This window comes from Castor canadensis, chromosome 6 (assembly GCF_047511655.1).
Source record: "Castor canadensis chromosome 6, mCasCan1.hap1v2, whole genome shotgun sequence".
NCBI lineage: Eukaryota > Metazoa > Chordata > Mammalia > Rodentia > Castoridae > Castor > Castor canadensis.
In genome coordinates this window covers 24,542,703-24,560,675 of record NC_133391.1, presented here as the reverse complement: position 1 = coordinate 24,560,675, position 17,973 = coordinate 24,542,703, and the positions used below count along the sequence as shown (strand labels likewise).

At 35.8% G+C, this 17,973-nt stretch overlaps 1 protein-coding gene across 2 annotated transcripts in view; it reads left to right on the top strand.

The window, feature by feature from the left end:
- Pik3c2g (phosphatidylinositol-4-phosphate 3-kinase catalytic subunit type 2 gamma) overlaps window positions 1–17,973 on the top strand; it is a 271,944-nt gene that overhangs the window by 211,187 nt on the left and 42,784 nt on the right. For both annotated transcript variants that reach the window (XM_074075978.1, XM_074075977.1), the window contains one exon: window positions 8,491–8,566. In XM_074075978.1, coding sequence (XP_073932079.1) covers window positions 8,491–8,566 — 76 coding nt within the window. The remainder of the gene's footprint in view (window positions 1–8,490; window positions 8,567–17,973) is intronic.

The following is a 17,973-nucleotide window of genomic DNA, read 5'->3' as shown; positions in this document are numbered from 1 at the left end:
CAAGATGTACTGTACTCCCCATATGTTTATAATGAGGTGATAATATAGACATGAATATAAATAATATATAGCTGTAAATGGGGAAAAGGAATAGAGGAAGTAGAAAAGATAGCTAGGATGTAAATTGAGAAGCCTTAACTTGATAAAATCAAATATTACTATGTGCCTTCATTTGAGGGGCATTCTTGACCCTAAGCAGCGTTTTCCTTTTTGTGAGGGGAATAGCATAAGAAGGTCTAGAATCAGTTAGGTTAAATGAGCAAGAGGGTTCTGGGGACCTTGTCTAAAAAATGCACTTTCATTCAAGCAAATGTTAGTGGCCCTAACAAAATTCCCTTTGTGTCTTTAAATTCTCTCTTTTTGCATAGGACTGTGCTGTGAAGTAAATGAAATCTTTACAGAGAATAATAGACACATAATAAAAGTTATAGCAGCAGCATCTAAACAAATGTGTACCCACTTTTGAGTTGAGCTGAGATATGCAAACAGCTGTTGTTTAAAAAAAATTTTTTTAAAGCCATCTTCATTGGAATTTTTCACTTTTCTCAATACCCTTGCTCATTCCTGGAAGTCCCTAAATAAAGAATGACATCACTTAAGGTTTAAGCAATGTTATTTTTTGAAGCAGAAATCAAATGTCAAAATAAATCCAAATGGATAAATCCTATCTTTTTAATAGTGAACATATGCTTCTTGTTCCTTGCTTGCTAAACCCAGATGTTAATTACTACATCTGTCACTACATTGCTCTTTTCTTATTTGGAGCTAGCTGAGATTGCATTGCAGGCAGGATAAATGTCATATGTGTACAATCAGTAAAACCAAGATTATTTCTAACAGCCTGGTAAAATACTGATGACATTTTAGAGCTGGAATTATAGAAGATTTTTTAGAGGTTCACAATTCTTCATAGTGTCATTCTTCCATAACTCCAATATAAATGGAGTGGGTTGAACGACATTAAAGACTGGACACTGACAAGTTGCCTTATGAAGGGAGCAATAAAATACAATTACTGTTCAGCTGTGATTTAAAACTCTACTGGGAATTCATTTTTAAATTCACATTTTTACAGCACTTCATGGTGTTTGAGAGAGATAGATTTAGCTCATTGTTTTTAACTCACTATGACTAAATCTTGCAGCCAGTTCTAGACACTGGCTGACCAGTTAATAAATGAGAATTCTTAATGTGCTGTTTTAAAGAAAGGAAAAATGGATCTCAGTGTTAAATTATACTCATTCTGGTATGTGCAAGTGTTCTAACCCTCTCTAGTCTTTGATAACAAGAATATGTTTGTCTGATATGGGAATAACACTTAGTTTTGAATCAATCAACTCTCAAAAAATCAATCATTTTTAAATTACAAATGATTTAATATAACTGGTAAACAAAATATTAATAAGAATGCTGAGCTGAACAAAATGTAAACTGATGCAGATTTTAATTTAAAATTGTTCCATTCACTTTCATGTTTGTTCTTGATTGCCTTCATTTTTCATTGAAAAGCAATTTGACATTAAAAAATCCCACTTTAGTTAGAGTAAAACTACTCTAGCAAAGAAAAATTGTATCTAATTTCATAGTGCATATATATGTACCCAAACCACTGATATCAAAAAGGCTAGTAAGTTTAGATTTCTCAAGACAAATCCCAGCCATTTATTCATTTAATCATGAAGTATATAATTTTTTACATAAGAATAATGTTCCAAATAATTGACAGCTAAACTATTAATGTACAAATATTGACCAATCAGGATGCCAACCAGCCACTAAACTATCTTACGGCCACACACGTGTGCATTGGCTGAATATTTACTATGAGGGGGAAGTGGGTGGAAACATCAAAGAGCCGTGGGAAACACCAGGGTCTGAATCTAAACACACTAAATTTGAGTTCCTGTAAGACTTTTATAGATATGAAGCAGAAAGTTAGATATATTCAGAGAGAAGAAAATTTGTCTGGAAATATACATATTGGAATTGTACACAAATAATTGATGATCAAAACCTTGAGGCCAGAAGAGATTAGTTAGGCTGAGAACATACATTTAAAAGAGACATGGCTTAAGGTTTAGACCATGCAGCATACCAATCTAAGTTTTGAAGAGGTAAAGGGGAATCAACAAAAGGAGTAAGAGGGAACAACCAGTTGGCTACCAGAAAAGAGTGCCAAGGATCTAGGAGAAAAAAATATTTCAAAAAAGATTGACTGATTAACTGTGTCAAATATGACTTGGGATCAAAAATTAAGAGATGCCAGGTGCTGGTGGCTCACGCTTGTAATTCTAGCTACTCAGGAGGCAGAGATCAGGAGGATCATGGGTCGAAGCCAGCACAGGCAAGAAGTTGGCAAGACCCTGTCTCAAAAAACCCTTCACACACAAAAAAAATAAGGCTGGTGGAGTGGCTCAAGGTGAAGGCCTGAATTCAAGCCCCAGAACCACACACACACAAAAAAATTGTAAGTGACCACTGGACTTAGAAAAACAGCTACCACTGGAGAAGTTAATAGAAGTTTGATGGGTATTTTAGAACCAAAGACCTGATTGGAATGGCTTTAAGAGAAAATGCAAAGAGATGGACTTGAGATAGGAAGTAAAAAACATTTTTTGCAGATTTTCTCTGACGATAAATGAGGAAAAATGTGCATGGAAATGTAGGTCAAGAATTTGGTTTATTGAAATAAATTATAGCTTATTGTATGCTGATAAAAATATTTATCTAAGAAGCAAAGAAAAGAAGATAATGGGTTAAGACAGAAATGAGTACTCAGCCAGAGACAAGTATAATGACCTTGGATAGAGAAGAGGACATAGGATTGGTGCCCCAATCAACCTCAAATTAAAGCAGAAACCATCTGTCCTTGTCACAGAGGAAAGGGCAGAGGTAAGATGACAGGTTGTTGTTAGTTCTTATGCAAAATATTTTCTGTTTGCATTTTTTCCACCAAGGAGATCAGTCATGCACAGAGGCAAAGAGGGTGAAAAAGTCTTTGAGTTAGGGGAGCGAGTATAAGGAACGAAATACTCCTATTGTGAGTAGAATAGTAAACAGATTACTTATATTTGGAGAAATGCCAGAAAATCTTGAAGACTGGCTTCCAGGGCAGTGGAATATGGTTACAGTGAGATCAGTAAGCATGGTTGAATGTTTTTCTTCAGCTACATTGAACAGGTTTATTACAGTTGTAGAGTTGGCAGAAAATAACCAGAGTTGTGTTTTTTGCCAAGTGAATAATAAGATAAAGGAAAAGAGGGCCAAAAGAATTGAAGGAAACATGCAAGAGAGTTATTATAAATATGGACTATGGAATCCAAATCAGCCAAGGAACATCATGAAAACATGAAATGGATTAGGGCCAGTGAAATGTCTTAGAGTCAAGATATTTCTTTGAGTTGTTCAATTAAAGGAAGTGGGCTGCACAGGACAGGGCTGGGGGTGTAGATGGGGAAGGTGGAAATTACCTGTAGCCAGGATTATAAATAAAGACTTCAAAGACATGATAGTGTAAACACAGGGAATAATTAGACAGCAGTGACTTTCCAGATATTAATTGGAAAGATGTCTAGTATAAAAGTTTAATAAGCAGTTTAAGATCAAATGTTTGCCAAAAAAGAAAAATTGACTAGTTGTCAAAAGGCACAACCTTGGCAGTCTGAGGTTCGATTTTAAGCATTCAAAATAAAAAAAATTGATGTGATCAGCTCACTGAGTATAAACCAATTTCTTAAGCGTAAGCTTCTATTTAAGAAAACTAACAAAGCTCAATATGTAGAGATGAAAATTGATAATTTGCTAATTTATGGTGATTCATAAACTGCTACGTGGATAAGAATATTGTGGATAAGAATATTACATTGTAGAAACCAATGTAATCTACATTTGAAGACAGAGCTCAGTTTGTTTCTGTGACAAGTATTTATTAAAGAGAAATACTGCATTGTGCACGAATGAGTAAGTCACAGTCTCTGATCTTGATACTGTACTGACTAATCAGTGTTAAGAGAAGAGTACATGATAAAGTTTGAGTAAATGAGTAGATAGGGGTGGAAAGGAAGGAGAATACAGCAGGTAGGAAACAGAACGCATTTGGTGAAATAAATGTAACTCATTTTAGTTAAACATAAAGTACTGGAAGAGAAGTGGTAAGAGGTGAAGACAGAGAAATTAGCAAGTTCCCAATAAAAAAGGGGTCTTAAAAACTTTGTTAAGCAATGGGTCTCTTTTTAAGGGTCTTGCAATACACTGTGAGGATTTACGTGAATTATTAGATTTTTATTTGGAAAGATCAGCTTGATCCTTCTATAGAGAATGGATTGGAAGAAAGGGTAGCAAGACAAAAGATGAGTCCTCTTCTATAACCTAAGTGAGAACTGAGGGTGCTGGAGCCAGGAAGATGGCAGCACACCTAGAAGGAAGAATGGTTGATGAGATATTTAGAAGCTGTGATCCATAGGACTCAGCAATGAATTTTATGTTTGGGGCAAAGAGAACAGAGTCAAAGAAGATACACCCTATTTTGAGTCTAGACACAGGAGAGGCATCAGACTCAGCCAAGGGGCACTAAAGTGCATTTAGTGGTACTCTTTTGGAGCTTGGATTGTCTTAGAATAAACAAGAAATCCAGGACACAGAGAGCTGAGGTTTAGAAGACAGAGCTGAACCTAAACATTTAGATTTGTGCATCATGATAGATGGCACCAAAGATGATAACGCCATCCTGTAATGAGAGAGATGGACTTGGGAGTGAGAAACATTGAAACATGAATGATAAAGAAAAAAGAAGGTGAGAACAAGTGATAATGGAACAAATGGGAGGGAAACTGAAAGGGCTGGTGTTGGACAAGGAAATGAAAATGCACATGTCACTGAAAATAAAGTGCCCATATAAGGGCCAAAGGAATCCCCAGTGGATTTGGAGGAGAAAAGTAAGTAGAAGTTGAAGTAGAAGCCATGTGAGTGTGGACAACATTTCCTATAAGTCCATCTTCCATGCAAAAGAAGAGGAATTAGCATGGAGCACTCTTGACTAGGTATGATTTATATGTAGAGATACTATGAATGGCTTGACTCATCAATTTGTTGGTTTTTAAAATGAGTTGGCCATAGCTTACGCAGATGTGAAATAAAGGAGGGTGAAAGTGCTGAGTGTAGGTTAGAATATTTTACAAGGTCTCTGAGGTGGAAAAAATAGAATCCAGGACACTGATGATGGGGTCAGCATAAGATGATCTTCGAGGGCTGCCGAAACAAAATGTCACCAAAGAAGTGGCTTAAACAAAAGAAGCATACAAGAAACCCACCTTATTCACAGATTTGTTACATGTGGTTTTGAACAAGCATGGTCAAAAAATAATAAATTGGCTGAGTAAAATTCCATTGTGTATAAATACCACATTTTCTTAATCCATTAGTCAGTAGTGGGGCGTTTGGCTGTTTCCATAACTTGGCTATTGTGAATAGTGCTGCAATAAACATGGGTGCCTCTGGAGTAACCTGAGTCACATTCCTTTGGGTATGTCACTAAGAGTGAGAAAGCTGGATCATATGGCAGATCTATGTTTAGATTTTTAAGAAGACTCCATATTGTTTTCCAGAGTGGTTGCACCAGCGTGCATTACCACCAGCAGTGTACGAGGGTTCCTTTCTCCCCACATCCTTGCTAACACCTGTTGTTTGTGGTGTTTTGGATGATGGCTATTCTAACAGGAGTGAGGTGGAATCTTAGTGTGGTTTTGATTTGCATTTCCTTTATGGCCAGAGATGGTGAGCACTTTTTCATGTGTTTTTTAGCTATTTGAATTTCTTCTTTTGAAAAAGTCCTGTTTAGTTCAGTTGTCCATTTCTTTATTGGTTCATTGATTTTGGGAGGTTAGTTTTTTGAGCTCCCTGTATATTCTGGTTATCAGTCCTTTGTCTGATGGCAAATATTTTCTCTCACTCTGTTGGTGGTCTCTTCAGTTTAGAGACCATTTCTTTTGTTGTGCAGAAGTTTTTTTTAATTTCATGTAGACCCATTTGTCCATCCTTTCTCTTAGTTGCTGAGCTGCTGGGGTTCTGTTGAGGAAGTCCTTGACTATACCTATTGCTTCCAGAGTATTCCCTGATCTTTCCTGTACTAACCTCAGAGTTTCTGGTGTGATATTAAGTAACTGGAGAGCATCATCCTGAGTGAGGTTAGAAGAAGACCAAAAATCATATGTTCTCCCTCATATGCGGACTTTAGATCTAGGGCAAATGCAGTAATGTTGTTGAACTTGACTCACACGCTAAGGGAAGAGCACATACGGGAGGAATGGGGATAGGTAGGAAACCCAAAACTTGAAAGTGTTTGATGTCCCCACGGCAGAGGAGCTAATATAGTAACCTTAAAATGACAGAGGTCAATATGGGAAGGGGACCAGGAAGTAGTAAAGAGGTCAGGAGAGATGAACCAATTCGGGTTGTAATACACTTGTGCATGGAAGCAATGATAGGAATCTCTCTGTATAGCTATCCTTATCTCAACTAGCAAAAATGCTGTGTCTTTCTTATTATTGCTTACACCTTCTCTTCAACAAAATTTGAGAAAAGGGCAGAACAGGTTCTGCCTGGAAGCAAGGTGGGTAGAGGGGAGAGCGAGAAGGGGGAGAAATGGCCCAAACAATGTATGCACATGTGAATAAATGCATAAAGAAAATAATAATAATAATAAATTTAAAAATCCAAAGAAATGTCAAAAGAGTAAAAATTTCCAGGTGCAGATTAAGCATCTCAATGAATGCAGGGAAGCTCTCCATCATTCCTATGTTATCATTAGTTATGTTTAAATCATTGAGTGATTTGCAGAGTGTTTCTCTACCCTTAATTTTGTGAAAATCTGCCTCTCAAAAAGCAAATGGTGCCCCCAAAGCATAAGGAACTGTGTTTCACTGAAGTGGTAGAGTGAGAATCTGAGATTTGTTGGGTGGAGTTATAGGAAAATTGAATCAAGCATCCACAGTACAGCACTGAGCTCTATGCATCCTGATCCTGCACCGTTTATCTCAAGGCAGTCTCCTTGAAACCAGACACCAGTGGAAACACAGGGTCTTCTGCATTTTCTCATAGTTCTGGCAGCTAGAAGTCTGAGGTCAAGGTGTCTGCAGCATTGTTTCCTTCTGATGGCCATGAAGGAGGAATCAAGTTCACTTTCCTCTCTTTGGTTTGCAAATGGCCGCCTGTTCCCTGTGAATCGTCAGTTTTCCCTCTGTTAGTGTCTGCATCCAAATTGCCTCCTTTTTTTTTTTTTTTTAATAAGGACAGCAGTCATATGGGATTAGGGACTTGCCCTAGTCAGGTACAACCCCCTCCTAACTTAACTCTATCTTCAAATAAGATCATGTCCTGGGAGACAGGATTAGTACTTCAACAGTAGGGGCAGGGGGGATGCAATTCCAGCTGTAACCGTTGAGAAAAAGGACATTTCTTCCATCATAACATGAAGGAAATAGAAGTATAGGTGAGTCTGCATGTAGATTTCATAGCAAGAAGTTTAGGAATTTCCATTTGCCTTTTATTTTCTTTGAAATGGAGACAAAGTCATTGGAAGGGAGGGAGTCAGAGCTGGAAGTTAAAGTTTCCTAGGGGAGATTTGAAAGAGCCATGGCAACAAATGAAAGAGAAGGCTGACCAGGGAGACCATTAGCAGCTTTGACAGCTACTACTACATCAGCCTTTAAGTAGAGGAAATAATCAATTATTCAGTGTACCCTTTAGATAATAATGTAAACTCTCATGGGGAAGGCTACTGAGGTTAGATGATGGCTTACAACAAAATACATGCCAATTTCACTAAGGAAAAGCTATTCTCAGATTCATGAGTCAGCCTCCTTTTGGAGTGAAATGCTAATTTGTGGGTGATCATTTTTCTTTTATAACTGAAACTATACATAATTAGAATTTCTACTAAAACATTTAATGTGATTTCCTTCCTCTCCTATTTTATCCTTGAAGGAAAGAGAGAATACCTTATGCATCTGTCTGTATCTAAATATCCCCCAATATTTCTTGATGCTGAGGTTGGGGTCAGTACCCAGTGAGCATTCCTAGAATTGAATTTCAGCAATGGTCACTCACGGAGTGCCCAGTTCCTATTGAAAGTAAATTTTCTCAGAAAACTTGGTCCAACGGTACATTTTTTCTAGAAAAGGAAGGTGTGAGATTCATGTACACTAGTAACATTCATGCATAATTGTGAAATATAAAAACATTCATGATGACTTGAACCTTTCGAAGAAATGTAAAGTAGTCTGGTCTCCAGTCCCATGAAAGCTTAATTTAGCCTGTGTTAAAATGGCAGTATTGACTTAGTAAACTTATTCATGTGTTTTTCTTTATAAAAATCTACAAAAGGCATCTATTTAAAAATCACATACGTACAGCAATGTTTTCATGCATCAATGGACAGAAATAGTAAATTAACAAAAGAAATGAAGATATATTGTGTTTTATCTTGTTTTTCAGAGTGATTATGTACTTAATTTTTTCCTCTCTGAGCCTGTACAACAAACAATTGAAGAATCTGGACTCATGGACCTAGGCAAGTAAATTTATCATTTACCATAATTACTGTCGGCAGGGGTTGAGTTTCAAGATAGTTGTGCCATGTGTGTGTGTGTGTGTGTGTGTACTTTCAATTTTCAAATATAATTTCTTTTTAGTATGAATGCCTTAATAGTTATTTCTACCCATTTCCAAAGCTTTTTAATGTCTTAGAATAATGTCTTCAAGTTAAATTATTCTTTTGGTTTTTGGTGGTACTGGGGGTTGAACTCAGGCCTTCATGCTTGTAGTGGGACAACTCTCCCACTTGGGCCACATCTCAGATCTTTTTGTTGTTTTTGAGATAGGGTCTCTTTTTATGACAGGGTCAGCCTGGACCATGATCTTCCAATTTATGCTTCCTGTGTAATTGGGATGAGAGACACATACCACCACACCCAGCTTTTATTGATTGAGATGAAGTCTTATAGACTTTTTACCCTGGCTGGCCTAGAACCTCGATCCTCCTGATCTCTTCCTCCAGAGTACCTGGAGTTATGGGTGTGAGTCACCTTGCCTGCTTCTTCAAGTTAAATCAAACCCAGGTTCAATTGTCTAATTGTAATAGCTCCATGATGTCACACCATTCACCCATTTCAATTAATTGAGCATTGGGTTAAAAACACTTATCAGAGACACAGTCTCTGTTTTCCCTGTAGGTAAGTCTTGAAGTTCAATCCACATCTTATTTATTTACTGGTACAGGGGTTTGAACTCAGGGCCTCATGCTCAGCCAGGCAGGCACTCTACCACTTGAGCCACTCCATCAGCTCAATCCACATCTTAGGAAGCAACAAAAGTAAATACTAGTAACAATGGTCATGAGTTATCCAGCATTTTCACTCCTATCTTTTTTGCATGGTTTTGATTAGCATATATTAAATCGTACATAGGAAAGGGCTTCATCATGACATTTCCATAAGATGCATGCAATGTTCTTTGAACAGATTCACCAGTGATACTACTTTCTTATTACCCCTCTCTTTCTGCCTTTTACTTTCACGACTCTCCTTCCTTCAAAAAGTCTTATCAGGAGGCCAAAAAAGCCTTCACCCACTCCAGTTTTCTTCATAAATGTAAAAGAGTTCACACTGGAGAGAAACCTTATATATGTCAGCAATGTGGGAAAGCCTTTGTCCAGGTACCTTCTAAAGCATGAACTAGTTCACACAGGACAAAACCCTAACTTATGTAAGGAATGTGGCAAAGCCTTCACTCAGTCCAGTTACCTTCACACACATAAAAGAATACACACTGGATAGAAACCTTATGTGTTGGCAATGTGGGAAAGCCTTAAGGTGGTTCCCTTCCCTTCGAAAACATGAAGTAGTTCACACACGAGAAACCCTATGTGTTAACAATGCAGAAACCTGCAGTAGTTACATCAGCATTCTCAAATAGAATGCCTTGTTAATGTGATAAATGTGAAGAAGCTGTCAGGTGCTTCAATTATTTTTGAGTTCATGAAACAACTCACACTTGAGAAAAACCCTTTCTGTGTAAGGAATGTAAATAGAATTTCTTGACCCCAGTTTCATTTCATACTGTGAGAGATTCACAGTGGAAAGAAATGCCTTGGATGTAATTTGGGAACATCTTCAATCATTCCAGTTCCGTTCACACACATGGAAGGACTCACACTGGAGAGAAACCCTAAGTTTAGGATTTTAAAAGGTTTTAATATCATCTGACATTCCTAGCACTTATAATATTCACAGTGTAAAGTACCTTGGAATGCCTTGAGTCATAAAAGTTCAATTCACAGATACAAAATCACAGAGGATAGAATCCTGTTGAATAGCTGTGTAAGTTTTTATTTGGTTCACATGGAGGAAGAATACGTAATATATCAAAATAATGGCAATATGATGTTGTCAGTTTTCTTAGGCTTTGTGTCATGTACCTGTAATCCTAGCATTGGAGGCTCAGGTGGGAGGATCTCAAATTTGAGTCTAGCCTGGACTACATTGCAACACGCTGAGACAAGAGTTTTTGGTTTTCATAAATAATTTGAATGTCCCATGTCAATTCTAGTGAAATCCCATGAATCTAAGTTGTTTGTGGAGACTAAGACAGACATATTTGTACAGAATGTGCATTTGTGCATATTGCTCCAGAAAATACCTGACCTGAAGTTAATATTCTTTTTTTCTTCTCTTTTTTTATGATGGTAATATTCTACAAGTCATACATGTATTGTTTGTATCAGTGACTCCTTTTTAAAGTGCACCTTTAGATTATGTCTCATTCAGACTCTTGAAAGAAAACATGGTGACACAGTTTTGTAAGTACCATTCAGAAAATAGAGTATAAGTTTTATAGGTGATATTTATTTTAATCTGAGTAATTAAATTTTCTTTCTGCTACTGGCCTTGGGTGATAGATCCTAAATATTTTTCTGTTTTATATATGTATCCCTTGAACTGAAAAAACAAGTGTATTTTATAGTTGACCTTTGGATATATTTTTTCTTTAAGCATTGTTTTTGTCTGTTTCTTAGATATAGTTTACATTGACACAACTTCCAGACTAAATGTCATCTGTTTTCATTTACTGATAAAATACATGAAAAATTCAAAAAAAAAAAAAAAAAAAAAAAAACAAAATGTACCCTCACAACCACCCTACTCTCATCCAAGCGTATACCCTGCTAATTCTAGTTTACATTTCCATTATCTCTCTTAGATTGGCAGAGACTGTTTTTTGAAATTCCTATCAACTTTAAGCATTTGTAATATAATTCCATTACAAGGACTGGTCACTCAATAACACATCAGTTTTGCTCTCAAGATTTATAGACCTACAAGTTGCCATTTCACTGGCTTTTCCGAGTCTTCATTTTCTCCATATCTACTTCCTCTCCACAAAAGTTAGTGAGACCCCCATCTTGATGAATAAGTTGGGCATGGTTGTGTCTTCCTGTAATCCCAGCTATTCAAGAAGCACAGGTAAGAGGATGGTAGTTCAGAGTCAGCCCTGGGCAAAAACTGAGAACCTATCTTAATAATAACTAAAACAAAAGAGGGCTGGGGTTGTGGCACAAGTGGTAAAGTGCCTCCCTAGCAAGCAAGCACAAAGCCTTGAGTTCAAACCCCAGTAACAATTAAAAAAAATACTGTTAGGTGGAGAGATGTTTTTACAATCAATATTATAAAGTTGAAAAGTCCAGATTTTGAAAAAAGAAGCTAGAGTTTGTAGTATTGTAGAGATGTTACAAAAACATTACTAGGTGGGCCCCTATTTATGTCATTAATGTCCCTCAAGACAATTGTTTCTTCATTTCAAGAAATTAAACTTTAAGCCAGGCATGGTGGCTCATGCCTATAATCCCAACTACTCTAGAAGCAGAGATCAGGAGGATCACAGTTTGAAGCCAGCCCCGTCAAAAAGCTCACAAGGCTCCTTCTTAATCAATAACCCAACCAATACCCAACTGTCATCCCAGCTACTCAGGAAGTATAAATAGGAAAATTGCAGTCCAGATCAGCCCAGACATAAACACGAGACTCTATTCAAAAACTAACTGAAGTATAAATGGCTGGGGGTGTGAATAGAGTGGTAGAGCACCTGCTTAGCAAGCAAGGGCTGCCAAAAAAAAAAAGAAAGAAATTAAACTTCATATCACTATCAAAATTTTAATTTTACTCATAGTATTATTTCTCTAAAAGGTGTTTTGAAATACATATGCACACAAAATTTTAGGATTTTATTATAAAAATTAAGATGAGTAAGATTTTTTAAAATCTCTTACATCATCAATACTGAAGACTTATTTCAGCAGTGATGAATGACAAAAAGGATTTGGTCCTGAACATTTTCAAATTACAGGCTACATGTTAAATATAACATAGTATCCTAAAACAATACAACACATCTTCCAAGCGGAATATGCAAATCACTTACAACAAGCAAGCATTTGCAGGAAGTTGTTCTTCCTGCACTCTTCAAATGTGTTCCTCCTTCACGCTTCTGAATATTTAACTTTTTCGTCTCGAGTATGTTAAATATGGCTAACATAGGACAATCATTTGTGAAAATCTAGCTTTGCCATTTGGCCACCTCTACTAGAGGGAAGGTTCTGGATGCCTATGTATCTAGGCAATGACTTCACTGATCACAGTAGTGATGGTGTCTTACCCTGAGTGTGGGAGATAAGAATAATCGAATAAGCCTTTGCTTCTACTCACTAACTAAACATGCCTTGGTAGAGCATTAGAATTTTTCTTTTTCAAGTGCCAATCCAGGCATATCTCTCCTCTACTAAAATCTGGGCTGCCCCTGGCCCTTAGGCAAGGCCAACTTCACAACTTGAGACCTGTGCAGCCTCACAGAAAGGGCCTGTAATTGGCTCTGCTTGAAATTCTTGATAAGTTTTGAAATACAGTCCCCACATTTTTATTTTGCACTGGGCCTCACAAATTTTTTAGCTGGTCCTGTCCTTAGGATAAAAGTCCTAAGTCCCCATTATGGCATCCCACCAATTTCCCTTTCTAGTGCACTGTCAGGGCCTTTCTCATCTCCATAAGTGTTAAAGTGCCTGCTGAACAGACAGAAAGCCCTGAGTTCAAACCCCAATACCTGCAAAATAATGGCAAGAGAGAAGAAATCAACATCCCAAATCAGAGTATTCTTCTCTCACTCAGCACTTCACGTTGAAAAGTCTTGTCATAAGAAAGTAGACACCTCCCAACCACAAGCATTCTCTTAGAGTATCACCTAGGGGAAAAGCAAATATTCTACAGATTATTACATTAAATATTATGGGTATCAGATCAACCAAACCACTAACAGGAAAGTTGCTAGATTGTATCTTAAGCATGTATTTTTAACCCTATTATGACATGGTCGTGTGTAATCTCCAAAAAAAAATTGTTGTCTCCCTGCTCATCAGCTTTACATTACTGTAATAAAATACCTGATGCAATCAAATTTTAAAAAGGAAAAATTCATTTTGCATCATGGTTTCACGGATTTCAGACCTTAGTCATTTGGCCATGCTGCTTTTGGGTCTGTGGCTAGGAAATAGAACAGGGCAGGAGCATGTCATGTTGCAAAGCTGTTCATGTCATGGCAGGTAGGAAGAAAAGGGAAAGAAGAGGAATACAGTGGGTAGGGTCCCGATATCCTCATGCAGGGCATGCCCTCAGTGACAAGACTTCTTTCCAATAAGCCCTACTCCCTAAAGGTTCTACAACCCCCATGGGTTGAGCGCCAAGCCTTCACTCGTGAGCCTTTGAAGGACACTTGTTTAAACCACAGCAACTGCCATGCCAAAAAAAATACTTTGACACACAATAATCAAATGAAACAATCCATCCACCAGGACTACAAAAATAGACATGCCAAACACAGATGTTTGTCAGGGTACAAAATAACATAGGTAATTGAGTAGAACATGATCAAAGACAGCAATCACCAGGGTTAAGAGGATGAAGTGTCGAGCATGTTTATACAACATCGATAATTACAAATGGCTGCAAGCACAAACCTCGGTCGTTTCTTCACATCGCTTCTACTTTCACTTTGAGAACTTCATTTTAAAGGAAACTTGAAACCATGAGGCCCCCATGGCAGGGTGTTACTGGTTAACGGTCCAGCTTCTTGCTCTGGAAGAAACCAGATCAATTATCCATAAGTTGAATTATGGAGCTCAGGTTTCCAGCTTAAATTTTAAGGATAACTTGTTTGAAAGAAAGAGTTAAGTTCTGATGTTCTCTGGCATAGCAGACTTAATATAACTAACAATAGCACTTTATATACCTGAAAATGCTGAGAGGGGCATTTGAATGTACTCACTGTATAAATGATAAACATTTAAGGTTATGGATATGCTAATTAATCATTGAGTTGATCACTACTCAATGTATACATGAATTTAAACATGGCATTGTACCTCACAAATATGTACTAATATTGTGTATCAATTAAAAACAATAATAACAAAATAATGACAGAAAGAAAAAGTATAGGACTATTTAGAAATAATTACTTGTATTAAGTTGTTTAGAAATGTTCATTTGAAACCTTTAAAATAGTCATTTTGCTTTATCATGGTTGTAATTGAGAATATATTTTAAACTTGTTGGAAAGAAGATGAATTAATGGCTTTCTCTCAGTTATTTCATCTCTAACAGCTGCGTGTCAAAGGATATCACTCAAGCCTAAGACACTGTGAAATAATAAATTTCAGCATCCATGCTATTAATATTAGAGAAATTCTGAGAAAGATCACAGCATTGAATATCATCAGGTAGTAGATGAAAATAGCAAGAAAAATTATGCACATTAACTTGATCTTTGATTCTATTAAGAAACAAATATTGTCAAAAGAAATAAAAGCTAAGGCTATTAAACAAAGGTAAATAATTATACAAAATAACAACTTTCCTAAGTATCACAAATGCATAAAAGCAAAAACAAATTACATAGTGAAAGACATTCTTTAAAAACCATAAAAATAGAAATATAAAGCAGTAAGTTAGATTTAAGAGAAAACATATCAACGAGTGTGAATGAGCTTAACTCATCTACCAAGAAAAGGTTTTTACAAACTGGAGTAAAACCACAAATCATAACTTATATTCAATGTAAAAGCACGTCTAAAACAGTGATTTTATAGGTTGAAAATTAAAATATAGCCATGAGTATATTAGGCAAATAGAAAGAGAGAGAGAGAGAGAGAGAGAGAGAGAACACAGAGGTCAGAATCTTAGAAAAGAAAGGAGAGATTTGGGCCAAAAAGCAATTACAAGGAAGGGAACCCTGAACTATAATGGGCATTATACTCAAGAAAATTATTAGCTTTTATAACTACATATCAAATAACATGGCAGCAACATATATATAGCAGAAATTTTGAAACACACAGGAAAATATACCAGTCACAGAATATTCTAACTCACAGCTTTTGACTTATGAAAGATCAAGTGGAAAAAATAAGCATACTCAGAGTAAAATTACTAAGCCAAAATGTATGAATTTGTATCAAATTCTTTATCCTGAAAATAGAAACTGTGTCTTCTCAAGTTCCTGTGAACCGTCATGAAAAAAAGATTGTATATTAAACCATAAAACTTTCAATAAATTCCCTAAAGTAGAGCCACTGTAAATAATATCATCTAACTATGACACAATAGAGCCCAAAACTGATGGAATGTTTAAAAAAGCTAGAAGACAATTAAGATTGGGGAATTCTCTTGAATAACTTTCTGTGTCTCTTGAATAATTTTTGAGTCAAAAGTAATTATAAACCAAATTTGCAAAATTTCAAAAGAACAGCAAATAAAACACCATATCTCAAAAACTGGGAGAATTATAAAGTGAATTAAAAATAATTGGAGTAAGAGCCACAGAGGAAAACAAAAAAGTGGATAAAGATAAGAGCACATATTAATAACTGAAAACAGTAGAAATAATTAATCCAGAAACAAACAACAAACAATAAAATAAGTAAGGCATTATGTAGCTTATTCGAAAGAATGAAGGAAGGCAAATACACAGAAAACAAAGGGAAACCCAAGAAGTAACCACACAAGAGAGGAAATGAAACAGCAGCAAGAGAGAGCCGATCTGTTCACCTCTATGAAAATGCAAAATTGCCTGAAATTGATAATTTTCTAGGAAAACACAATTTATTCATCCTAGAGAGGTGATTATAAGAAGATTCAACTAGATTGAATAAATATAAAAAGCTTCCAAAGAGATCCAAAATTTTTATAGTTCTTTTAAAAAGTATCATTTAGATCATTTCCAAAGAAATTTTACCAAATTTTTAGGAAAGAGACAAGTCCACTGTTAATTAAGTGATTCGAAAGGATCATTTAAAGAAAATGATCCATATTTTTGACACACATAAAGTATTCATGCCGACAGTTTCAAGAATTACAAGGGTTGCAGATAAGAAATTACGAACCAATCTCACTTACAAATTCCAATGGAAAATTCTAAACACACTGTTAGCCAAAACAACCCATCAGCACACTAAAGGAAGTAACTCAACATGACCAGAAATACAAGAACAGCTCAACATTAGCACTGAATATTTAAGTAGGATAAGAATATTTAAGTAGAAAAATCACATGGTCATCTCTGGATCCTAAAAAGGCATTTGATAAAATTTAATAAACAGTCTAGATAAAATACTCAATAAAATAAAACTAAATGGACAATGCCTTTACATGAGAAAATATAAGCATATGGCCTTGTGGAGTCCACATTGGGCGTGCGAGACATTAAAAAGCATTCCTCCGGAAGGATAGAATAAGACATCTTGCCCAAGAGCATCAAAATGGCCTTCCATTGATTGTGCCAATCTATGGTTCACTCTTCAGCCTCTTCATGTTTTAGCTCAAAATTTACCTGAGTTCTCACCAAGGACCACCCTTATCAACCCATCTAAACTGCAACCTGCTCATATTTTGGTATATTCCAATGCTGTTAACCTACTCTGGTTTTTTGCCTGTCGCTTGTTATATTCTCCATATTATAAATTTCACTTATTTATTGTGCTAATTGTATTTTGTATATTTCCTACAGTGCATTAGAAGTGTTAAGACATCAATTCTGTGTCTTCCATTCTAAAGCCTAGAACAGGGGCTTGTCAATAATAAGTTAATAAATATTGTTAAATGACAAATAAAATAGAAATTAAATTGGAAGCATAAACTTTGACAAGAATACAAAACCAACATTTTTCTAAGTAATATAATCTTGAAAAATTAAAGTCAACTAGAAATCTGTCACAAATAAGAGAATTCAATAACATTATGTACTAAATTGATATATAAACATCTACTATAGTAGATTCACATTATATATAAATATATATCCTATGTAATAATTAGAGTATTTAAAAGAAGAAATTATTGCATTTATAATATTAACAAGAACCCTAGGAATAATTTAACAGGAAATGTATAAGCCCTAAAAAGAAAAGCATAAAGCATGACTGAGGAGCTTGCCTTGAACAAATCAAAACACATATTGTGCTCTAGATAGGAAAATCCAACATTTTAAAGATGCCAGATATTTCTAATTAATTTTTAAATGGAATATACTTCTTAAAAGTATTAACAGGTTTATTTTTAACAAAAGAACTTAATTCTATAGTTTATAAACAAGGAAAACAGTGAAAACAGCAATGAGGTGAGAAAAGCCTGACATATAAAAATGCATTACTAAACCTCAATAATTAAAACAGTGCAGAGTCACTGCAACAGATGAATGATGATCTGGTTCTGTGAATAGAACCATTTAGAAATTTAGCAAAATTTTAAAAAACATTATGGCAAAATTTAAAAAATGCAATGGTGAGATATTTGCAATTCATCACAAATGGCTGATTTCCTAACATATAACTAAACTACCTTCCAGAAAACAGTATGAGGAAGACAAAAATCCAAAGAG